At 36.5% G+C, this 12,375-nt stretch overlaps 1 protein-coding gene across 1 annotated transcript in view; it reads right to left on the reverse strand.

Moving 5' to 3' along the window:
* Positions 1 to 948: 948 nt before the first annotated feature.
* The window catches only part of TGS1 (trimethylguanosine synthase 1), a 49,758-nt gene continuing 38,331 nt past the window's right edge, over positions 949 to 12,375 (reverse strand). Inside the window, exon 14 of the mRNA XM_073229537.1 lies at positions 949 to 2,226. Coding sequence (XP_073085638.1) covers positions 2,104 to 2,226 — 123 coding nt within the window. The 3' untranslated portion in view covers positions 949 to 2,103. The remainder of the gene's footprint in view (positions 2,227 to 12,375) is intronic.

Consider the following 12,375-nt stretch of genomic DNA (forward strand, 5'->3'; position numbering starts at 1 on the left):
GTTGTGGAAAAAAGTGTATGTATGAAAGTTAAGTGACAAAAACTAAAAAATACTTGATGATTTTTGGAAATCTGCTTTTACCCCTTCACCTCCCATCCCAAGTTAAATAGAGTCACATTCTAATTTTAGGGGTCATATACAGGTAATTGTGTATGACCAGTGTAGCCATTATTTTAAAAAATGGTGACGTTTATTCACTACTCACAATTGCCACAGGATGAAAAAGTATAAAAACCAAGAACACTGACCAATTTTGATATTATAAATTAATAACAAATTAATTCAATTCTTAACGACCAGCTTGACTGCTCTGTATTGCAGGGCACTCAGCCATATGCTGTCAAGTTTCAAGAGACTACAGCTAGTATTGCTTCTCCATTCCCCAACAAAGTTGTTTTTTATTTAATAATTACTTTTTTCTAGTACTTATTGGAAATTCTCCCAATTTCAAGTTCTTCTGCTCCACTACAACCAAAAGTATGTTTTGTTTAATGTTAACATGCTCACACTATTAAAAGATAAAGGTCTGGAATCCCCAATGGCCAGAGTCCTATGTCCTTGTCTTTTTACCTACTTGTAAAAATAACTGAACATACATTTTATATGAATACTGAGCAACACATATTCTTTCTCCTTTCATTGCCAACAATATATTTCATATTGTTTTGCAATGGAAAATTTGAAAACACTCAACTTGATAAAACAAGAAGATGTTAAAAGGCAAATTCCAGATGGAGCCAAAACATGAAGATTGTAATAAGGTTCTAGAAAAAAGCTTGGATAAATGTATGTATTTTCTGGGAGTAGTAAAGATCTTTTAAGGACAAAAACTCAGAAGCAACAGAGGAAAAAGACTGATCGATCTAACTGCATAAAAATGTAAAACTTACATATGGAAAAAAGGTCACAAAGTAAGCCAACAGTAAACTGGAATTTGCCACACCTACCAAAGACAAAGGCTCTTTAATGTACAAGGGATTCACACATATTAAAAAAAAAAGGTAACCATGCAAGATAAAGGATAAGGACGGTCAGTTTAAAAGACAAAACTTATTTTTAAAAGACCAAAATATATAAAAATATGTTCAAATCTCATTCATAATTAAGGAAACACATACAAACAAAAAGATACCATTTTTTTCACAAATGAGATAGCAAAAATTACAATGTTTGATTATGCCCAGAGCTAGGGAGGGTGGACGGAAACAGACAATCCTATCACAGCACAGAATAGCTAATAATTCAACAAAGGAAAACAGCCCAGTTGTCCATCAATAGGGAGCTGTTTAAATCACTTATGGCATAGTCAGAAGACAGAATACAAGATGGCCACTGAAGGCAACGAGGTAGGTCTGTCTATACGTACTGACATGGGAAGGTCTTCAAGATATACTAGTAAAAAAAAAATACATATATATATTTTATAAAAAAGATATAATAAGTAAAAAAAGAAAAAGGGCGGGTTATTGAATGAACAGAGCATCAGTGAGGGGAAAGAAGTATATAGGGTATATTGCGATTCCTTTCTGTCTTTCAGAGGCATTACAAAATACTTCTAGCTGTGGTTATCTTTAGATAAATAACTAAAGGGTAGGGGAAGAGGATGGGGGAACTTTTACTTGTCATTTCATACCATTCTGTACTGTTTACGGTTCTACCCTTAAAGGTAGAACATTATTCTAAAGGTTATAAAGGTATGAAACATTATTTCAGCAGAAGTAGGCAGATAGACTGTAACTCATTGTTTTCTCATCTCTCTACATTTAAAACAAAAAACCATGTTCTTTTTTTAACACAAACACAAAGTTAAACCAAAATATACAAAATTAAAACACATACACACATATACACACACACTGATGTTAAGCACAGGGGAAAGCCTACTTTTTCCATATCAGACATTTACTATCCTAATGTATAAAATACATAGGTAAATTATCCAAAGATATCAAAATGCTTCATTAATCTTCTGGCAGTTTCCATTTCTTATGGTAATATAAGACTATAGGTACAAAACATCAGTGAATACAGAAATTCCAAGTGTCTCATCTGAATAATGTTCTGACCACTACATGATGTTTTTGTCCTTGTACCATCTCACAGTCATGATTCAGAAGCTGATCTTCGGATCAGGTTCCCAAAATAAGCAGTGATTGTCTTTAATTTATTATTAAGAAAGTTTTGTTCAATTTCCACTTGACCTCCAGGCCCAGCTAAGGATGCCACCTAAAAAAAGAAACAAGAAGGTCACACACACATAACCATGATTGAAAAATCAATCTTTCATTCATATGCTTCATCTAATAATAAGATTTTGGCCTTTTATTTAATAAAGTCCTCATAAATGAGGTATTGCATGTGTTCATTGTTACTTTCCAGATAGGTATTAATGCAATATTTGGTGGCAGAAATACTTGTTGTTCAGACATTTGATATTATGAGCAAGACCATAGTGTTACTGTACAGGACCCAATCTCTCCAATACCAGAAGATAGAGCACTCAGACGAAAAGAAAATGAACATATCCTTCTTTAATATCAGGTTTATTAAGATAGAAACTTACAGAACAACCCCCTTTCCTGAAAACTTCTGTCCTGCTCACCCTATCTTCTTCATCTTACCCGTTCATTCATTCAACAATATTTACTGATTATCTGCCACACAATGCTAGGAATACATCAGGGAGCAGATATGATCCCACTGTGATGTGCAATTCTAGTCTTTACTGCCTGCTTTTTCCTTCTCTAACTGGTCTCTTTTACTATTCTCCTAAGTAGGTTCACCTCTTTCACCTGTTGCTCGTGTGTGTGTGTTTAATCCCCCTTTTTTTGTAGTAAAATATATTGCTCTTTTTGAGGTCTACTACATTACAGTGACAAGCTCATCCCTTTACTAGGAAGCTAAAAGCACCACCTTGTCTTCACCTCTGCAGACTTAGTATCAAAAGGATGCTTCAGACTAACAATGCTTTACCGTAAGTTCTTGTTCAGATGAAGTTTTGTTTTAGTCCAACCTCTCAGGTCTATCAACTACCAAATATATTACCCTGTACCCCATGACTACATCACCAGAGATCAGTTTCTGGGGCCAGTAGTGAGAATGGTTAAGGGCAAGGGGAATGCAGCAGGAAGCTCCAGAAGTCACAGCCATGGAGACACTAAGTGTTGGAGAAAAGGGATACCCAAAGTATTAGGGACAGGTACAAACAAGGAGACATGTATTTCCTGCCATTATAACTAGCAAAACTACAGTTGTTCACTTTGCAAAGGAAGCACTGTCAGTCTAGTTTGGCTTGGACACTGACAGAGCTCAGCTCAGTGGCATGACACACACTACACCAGCATCTGGCAGGAGGTAAGGCCGACTGTGTGTCACCAACGAGTATGTATTTTAAAGCATCTCAACTTCCTCTTAGAAAAAAAGTCACAGATACAGAAATAGGAAAGAAACAACAGTCATTCTATGGTGCATTCTTAAGAGGAAAAGAAAAAAAAAGGAGCAGCAGCCATCCCACTAACCCACCCACAAACAACACATTGAAGAGATGCTATGTTATCAATAGGAATAAACAACATTGTGAGTCAAACACGGTATCTGTTATAATGATAAAAAGCACACATCCACCCCACTACTTGCAAATGAGGAATATAATAATTAAAGAAAAACTAGAAATCTAAAATAGCCAAGTCATCTCAGAGTGGCAATTATCTGGAATAATTGTTTTATTTTCTATTTTAGTACCTTTCTATCAGTCTGATTTTTCACAAGGAAGGGCAAAACAATTTTTTCTTTAAGGTATAAAAGACATTTGATGAGTGTCACAGTAATATTTCTATGAGTTAAGATATAACTTAAGGGCAGTGCCTCTTGTGTTCCTCTAAACAGTGATGTATTTAAAGAAAGTAAGACAGGCAAGGTGAAGTTTTCTCTGGGGGAGGTGCTGGGAATGGAGTGGGGAGAAAGGACAGGAGGAAAGAACAGGCTGAGCTGGGAGAACTGAAGAGCACGATCTACTAGGATAGGGCTAGTGACAAAAAGCAAAGTCAGAGGTAAGGTTTTTTTTTTTTTTTTTAACCATGGAAAAGCTTTATTTTACCCACACCATATTTGCCCTTAACATGATGTCAAACTTCCAGATCCAGTAAATTAATTTAAAAAATTAATTTACCCAGACACCTGAAGGACATTAAGTGATAAAGTGATAATAGAAATCTATTATTGTAACATTCTGCATAAATCATTTGAACCCAACTTTGTCCAAAATCTATCACAATTACATACATTCTTTGCAACTATAATGTGGACATAATGGCCTTAAATCTGATTTCTGGAAAGTAGCAAATGTAGGGATGTATGTAAGGCAATTGTCATACTTGGTACATAGGAGCTAATATATGAGAGTAATAATAATTATTACATGTATATATTCCTTAAGCATATGTATAGTTTCAAATTTCTATTGTATCACTCATTTCATGACTTTTGTAAGTTAACTTATCTGATTCTGGTTTAATAATACATATATAAGGCTGTTAATTATTTCAATAATATAATTTTTTATGAAGTCATATGACAATACATGGACTATGATAAATACTTTAAAATTTTTACTTCTTCCTTATTTGTACACCTTTTATCTTTTATAGTACTATGGGGACTGCAATACACATAGCAGGCCTTTAATAGTGAAATAATGAAAATGAATATTTGGTTGAATAAGTAATCAGTTAAGGAATATAATAAAACTTTTAAGTTATTTCAATGACATCCTTGAGAAAATATGGTGCATTATTTTTCTTCTATTAAGAATATTTCCAGTCACTATCAATTTATGTTTAACATTTATATAATTCAAAGATAAAATGATTCTACCATATATTAATTTTTTTTTCTTTTGAGAGGGCATCTCTCATATTTATTGATCAAATGGTTGTTAACAACAATAAAATTCTGTATAGGGGAGTCAATGCTCAATGCACAATGATTAATCTACCCCCAGGCTAATTCTTGTCACTCTCCAATCTTCTGACGCATAACAAACAAGTTCTTACATGGTGAACAAATTCTTACATAGTGAATAAGTTCTTACAAGGTGAACAGTACAAGGGCAGTCATCACAAAAACTTTCGGTTTTGATCACTCATTATGAACTATAAACAATCAGGTCAAATATGCATATTTGTTTGATTTTTATACTTGATTTATATGTGAATCCCACATTTCTCCCTTTATTATTATTATTATTATTTTTAACAAAATGCTGAAGTGGTAGGTAGATACAAGATAAAGTTAGAAAACATAGTTTAGTGTTGTAAGAGAGCAAATGTAGATGATCAGGTGTGTGCCTGTAGACTATGTGTTAATCCAAGCTAGACAAGGGCAATAAAACATCCACGGATGCAGAAGATTTCCCTCAAAACGGGGTGTGTGTGTGTGTGTGAGGTTCTAAGCCTCACCTCTGTTGATCCCCAATTTCTCACCTGATGGCCCCCCTGCGACTGTGCCTGTCTTAGGTTGTTCCTCCCTTGAGGAATCTTACCCGTCTCTGGCTAACCAGTCATCTTCCGGGGCCATACAGGGAAATGTAAAGTTGGTAAGTGAGAGAGAAGCCATATTGTTTGAAAAGGTTAGCTTTTTACTTCTTTGCAGATTTATGCCCTGTGGCTTCTATGCCCAGCACTTGTCTCGAGGTATCTTTACCACTTGGAGGAATTATGATACTCGGTGAATTCGATATGAGGCACGAATTCTATTTAAGGTTGTAATTAGGAAGGAAGAGGAAAAGATATAGAGGTAGCAAAAGGAAGAAAACATGGGAAGATTGATTATTTCTTTGACATATCTTCTTGTAGAGTAACTTAAGCATGTATAGGTTTTAAACTACTAATTAAACTGCGCACACACATTAACATAATAGGAATACAGTTACATAACCAAAGCAGATCTATCATTACCAGCCATCTCCAGTGAGGCCAAGAAAACCAGTTAGGCACCCTAGGAATTTGTGAAAATTTGTCTACGATACAATGGATATTGTCCAACTGTACTTGAACAGTCTGAGAGAAATCAGACAAATTAAAACAACCCATTCCTGGGAACTGTTCACATCCAATATGTTCTTTTTTTTTTCTTTTTGAGAGGGCATCTCTCATATTTATTGATCAAATGGTTGTTAACAACAATAAAATTCTGTATAGGGGAGTCAATGCTCAATACACAATCATTAATCCATCTCAAGCCTAATTCTCGTCAGTCTCCAATCTTCTGAAGCATAACAAACAAGTTCTTACATGGTGAATGAATTCTTACATAGTGAATAAGTTCTTACATGGTGAACAGTACAAGTGCATTCATCACAGAAACTTTCGGTTTTGATCACGCATTATGAACTATAAACAATCAGGTCAAATATGAATATTCACTTGATTTTTATACTTGATTTATATGTGGATCCCACATTTCTCCCTTATTATTATTATTATTATTATTTTAAATAAAATGCTGAAGTGATAGGTAGATGCAAGATGAAGGTAGAAAACATAATTTAGTGCTGTAAGAAAGCAAATGTAGATGATCAGGTGTGTGCCTATAAGCTAAGTATTAATCCAAACTAGACAAGGGCAACAAAATATCCATGGATGCAGAAGGTTTCTCTCAAAATGGGGGGGGGTGAGGTTCTAAGCCTCACCTCTGTTGATCCCCAATTTCTCACCTGATGGCCCCCTGTGACTGTGCCTGTCTTAGGTTGTTCCTCCCTTGAGGAATCTTACCCGTCTCTGGCTAACCAGTCATCTTCCGGGGCCATACAGGGAAATGTAAAGTTGGTAAGTGAGAGAGAAGCCATATTGTTTGAAAAGGTTAGCTTTTTACTTCTTTGCAGATTTATGCCCCGTGGCTTCTATGCCCAGCACTTGTCTCAAGGTATCTTTACCACCTGGAGGAAATATGATACTCGGTAAATTCTATATGAGGCACGAATTCTATTTAAGGGTTGTAATTAGGAAGGAAGAAGAGAGCTATAGAGGTAGCAGATGGAAGAAAACATGGGAGGATTGATTATTTCTTTGACATATCTTCTTGTAGAGTACCTTAAGCATGTATAGGTTTTAAACTACTAACTGACTTGCGCACACATATTAACATAATAGGAATACGGTGACATAAACAAAGCAAATCTATAATTACCAGCCATCTCCAGTGAAGCCAAGAAAAACAGTTAGGCACCCTAGGCATTTGTGAAAATTTGTCTATGATATGATGGATATTGTCCAACTGTACTTGAACAGTCTAAGAGAAATCAGACAAATTAAAACAACCCATTCCAGGGAACTGTTCACATCCCATATGTTCTTTTAACAGTAGATAGTCTGTAGTTGTAAGATTTTGGAGCACTGCAACTTGCACTTCTCCTAATTCTCAGTTGAGTTCCAACAGTATAGATCCAGTCAAATTTGTTGTTTTACTGTATGCACAGGCCAGCTTAGATATCTCCTTCTTCATTCCAATGGCAAGTCCAGGAACCAGTGGGATGAATGCAGCTACAACTGCAGTGTTGCCTGGATCTTTGTTGAGGTTTTTTGATGATCATCTTCTGGTATGACTCCTCCAAAGAGTGCTGATGTTGGAAGTTCTTCTTCATATTGTATCTTAGTTCATTTTCTGGGTAGCCAAATTAGGCTTTGATCCTCTGTATAAACACAAACAGACCCTTTGCCCACACTTTGATATGCCCTTTATACCACTGTGTAGAACTCATTGGAGGTCACCACACAGGAACTGCTTTTTTTTCTTTTTTAAGAGAAAGGAATATCATCAGAAAAGTGTACCTCCATAGCCGATCATCTGACACCCTTAAGTGATCAAAATTAAGGATATTTAAAGCATGCATTAACCATTGATATACAGTTAGTTTTATCCTATCAGGGAGTAATCCCCCTTCTCTTTCATTATTTTTTGTTATTTTTAATCTATATTTACATGAAGAATATTATGTTTACTAGGCTCTCCCCTATACCAGGTCCCCCCTATAAACCCCTTTACAGTCACTGTCTATCAGCATAGCAAAATGTTGTAGAATCACTACTTGTCTTCTCTGTCTTGTACAGCCCTCCCCTTTCTCCCACTCCCCCTATGCATGCTAATCTTAATACCCCTCTTCTTCTTACCCCCCACTTATCCCTCCCTACCCATCCATCCTCCCCAGTCCCTTTCCCTTTGGTACCTGTTAGTCCATTCTTGGGTTCTATGATTCCACTGCTGTTTTGTTCCTTCAGTTTTTCCTTTGTTCTTATACTCCACAGATGAGTGAAATCATTTGGTATTTCTCTTTCTCCACTTGGCTTATTTCACTGAGCATAATACCCTCCAGCTCCATCCATGTTGCTGCAAATGGTAGGATTTGCCCTCTTCTTATGGCTGAGTAGTATTCCATTGTGTATATGTACCACATCTTCTTTATCCATTCATCTACCGATGGACATTTAGGTTGCTTCCAATTCTTGGCTATTGTAAATAGTGCTGCGATAAACATAGGGGTGCATCTGTCTTTCTCAAACTTGATTGCTGCGTTCTTAGGGTAAATTCCTAGGAGTGGAATTCCTGGGTCAAATTTTAAGTCTGTTTTGAGCATTTTGATGAACCTCCTCCATACTGCTTTCCAAAATGGTTGAACTAATTTACATTCCCACCAGCAGTGTACGAGGGTTCCCCTTTCTCCACAGCCTCGCCAACATTTGTTGTTGTTTGTCTTTTGGATGGCAGCTATCCTTACTGGTGTGAGGTGATACCTCATTGTAGTTTTAATTTGCATTTCTCTGATAATTAGCAATGTGGAGCATCTGTTCATGTGTCTGTTGGCCATCTGTATTTCTTTTTTAGAGAACTGTCTGTTCAGTTCCTCTGTACATTTTTTAATTGGATTATTTGATTTTTGTTTGTTGAGGCGTGTGAGCTCTGTATATACTTTGGACGTCAAGCCTTTATCGGATCTGTCATTTACAAATATATTCTCCCATACTGTAGGGTTCCTTTTTGTTCTATTGATGGTGTCTTTTGCTGTACAGAAGCTTTTCAGCTTAATATAGTCCCACTTGTTCATTTTTGCTGTTGTTTTCCTTGCCCAGGAGATATGTTCAAGAAGAGGTCACTCATGTTTATATCTAAGAGGTTTTTGCCTATATTTTCTTCACGAGTTTTATGATTTCATGACTTACATTCAGGTCTTTGATTCATTTTGAATTTACTTTTGTATATGGGGTTAGACAAAGGTCCAGTTTCATTCTCCTACATGTAGCTGTCCAGTTTTGCCAGCACCATCTGTTGAAGAGACTGTCATTTCGCCATTGTATGTCCATGGCTCCTTTATCAAATATTAATTGACCATATATGTTTGGGTTAATGCCTGGAGCCTCTAGCCTGTTCCACTTGTCTATGGCTCTGTTCTTGTGCCAGTACCAAATTGTCTTGATTACTATGGCTTTATAGTAGAGCTTGAAGTTGGGGAGTGAGATTCCCCTTACTTTATTCTTGTTTCTCAGGATTGCTTTGGTTATTCGGGGTCTTTGGTGTTTCTATATGATTTTTTGAATTATTTGTTCCAGTTCATTGAAGAATGTTGCTGGTAATTTGATAGGGATTGCATTGAATCTGTATATTGCTTTGGGCAGGATGGCCATTTTGACAATATTGATTCTTCCTAGCCACGAGCATGGGATGAGTTCCCATTTGTTAGTGTCCCTTTTAATTTCTCTTAACAGTGACTTGTAGTTTTCAGAGTATAGATCATTCACTTCTTTGATGGATTTTCGAATGTTGTACCATTCTTGCATCCCTGGGATGAATCCCACTTGGTCATGGTGTATGATCCTTTTGATATACTTTTGAATTGGGTTTGCTAATATTTTATTGAGTATTTTTCATCTACATTCATCAGGGATATTGGTCTGTAATTTTCTTTTTTGGTGGGGTCTTTGCCTGGTTTTGGTATTAGGGTGATGTTGGCTTCATAGAATGAGTTTGGGGGTATTCCCTCCTCTTCTATTTTTGGAAAACTTTAAGGAGAATGGGTATTATGTCTTCTCTGTGTGTCTGATAAAATTCCGAGGTACATCCATCTGGCCCAGGTGCTTTGTTCTTGGGTAGTTTCCTGATTACCGTTTCAATTTCTTTGCTTGTAATTGGCTTGTTTAACTTTTGTGTTTCTTCCTTGGTCAGTCTTGGAAGGTTGTATTTTTCTAGGAAGTTGTCCATTTCTTCTAGGTTTTCCAGCTTGTTGGCATATAGGTTTCATAGTAGTCTTTAATAATTCTTTGTATTTCTGTGGAGTCTGTCGTGATTTTTCTGTTCTCATTTCTGATTCTGTTGATTTGTGTTGATTCTCTTTTTCTCTTAATAAGTTTGGCTAGAGGCTTATCTGTTGTGTTTATTTTCTTAAAGAATCAGCTCTTGGTTTCATTGATTTTTGCTATTGTTTTATTCTTCTCAATTTTGTTTATTTTTTCTCTGATCTTTATTATGTCCCTCCTTATGCTGACTTTAGGTCTCCTTTGTTCTTCTTTTTCCAATTTCGATAATTGTGATGTTACACTATTCATTTGGGATTGTTCTTCTTTCTTCAAGTGTGCCTGGATCGGTATATACTTTCCTCTTAAGACTGCTTTCGCTACGTCCCACAGAAGTTGGGGCTTTGTGTTGTTGTCATTATTTTCTATATATTCCTTGATCTCTATTTTAATTTGTTCATTGATCCATTGATTATTTAGGAGCATGTTGTTAAGCGTCCACGTTTTTGTGAGCCTTTTTGTTTTCTTTGTAGAATTTATTTCTAGTTTTATACCTTTGTGGTCTGAAAAATTGGTTGGTAGAATTTCAATATTTTGGATTTTGCTGAGGCTCTTTTTGTGGGCTAGTATGTGGTCTATTCTGGAGAATGCTCCATGCGCACTTGAGAAGAATGTATATCCTGTTGCTTTTGAATGTAGAGTTCTATAGATGTCTATTACGTCCATCTGTTCTACTGTGTTGTTCAGTGCCTCCGTGTCCTTACTTATTTTCTGCCCAGTGGATCTATCCTTTGGGGTGAGTGGTGTGTTGAAGTCTCCTAAAATGAATGCATTGCAGTCTATTTCCCCCTTTAGTTCTGTTAGTATTTGTTTCACATATGCTTGTGCTCCTGTGTTGGGTGCATATATATTTAGAATGGTTATATCCTCTTCCTGGACTGAGCCCTTTATCATTATGTAGTATCCTTCTTTATCTCTTGTTACTTTCTTTGTTTTGAAGTCTATCTTGTCTGATATTAGTACTGCAACTCCTGCTTTCTTCTCGCTGTTGTTTGCCTGAAATATCTTTTTCCATCCCTTGACTTTTAGTCTGTGCATGTCTTTGGGTTTGAGGTGAGTTTCTTGTAAGCAGCATATAGATGGGTCTTGCTTTTTTATCCATTCTATTACTCTGTGTCTTTTGATTGGTGCGTTAAGTCCATTTACATTTAGGGTGACTATTGAGAGATATGTACTTATCACCATTGCAGGCTTTAGATTCGTGGTTACCAAAGGTTCAAGGTTAGCCTCTTTAGTATCTTACTGCCTAACTTAGCTCGCTTATTGAGCTGTTATATACACTGTCTGGAGATTCTTTTCTTCTCTCCCTTCTTATTCCTCCTCCTCCATTCTTCATATGTTGGGTGTTTTGTTCTGTGCTCTTTCTAGGAGTGCTCCCATCTAGAGCAGTCCCTGTAGGATGCCCTGTAGAGGTGGTTTGTGGAAAGCAAATTCCCTCAGCTTTTGCTTGTCTGGGAATTGTTTAATCCTGCCATCATATTTAAATGATAGTCGTGCTGGATACAGTGTCCTTGGTTCAAGGCCCTTCTGTTTCATTGCATTAAATATATCATGCCATTCTCTTCTGGCCTATAGGGTTTCTGTCGAGAAGTCTGATGTTAGCCTGATGTGTTTTCCTTTATAGGTGACCTTTTTCTCTCTAGCTGCCTTTAAAACTCTTTCCTTGTCCTTGATCTTTGATATTTTAATTATTATGTGCCTTGGTGTTGTCCTCCTTGGATCCTTTCTGTTGGGGGTTCTGTGTATTTCTGTGGTCTGTTCGATTATTTCCTCCCCCAGTTTGGGGAAGTTTTCAGCAATTATTTCTTCCAAGATACTTTCCGTCCCTTTTCCTCTCTCTTCTTCTTCTGCTATCCCTATAATACTGATATTGTTCCTTTTGGATTGGTCACACAGTTCTCTTAATATTGTTTCATTTCTGGAGATCCTTTTATCTCTCTGTATATCAGCTTCTATGCGTTCCTGCTCTCTGGTTTCAATTCCATCAATGGTCTCTTGCATCTTATCCATTCTGCTTATAAATCCTTCCAGAGTT

The sequence above is a fragment of the Manis javanica genome, chromosome 2, assembly GCF_040802235.1.
Source record: "Manis javanica isolate MJ-LG chromosome 2, MJ_LKY, whole genome shotgun sequence".
In the NCBI taxonomy this organism is placed as follows: domain Eukaryota; kingdom Metazoa; phylum Chordata; class Mammalia; order Pholidota; family Manidae; genus Manis; species Manis javanica.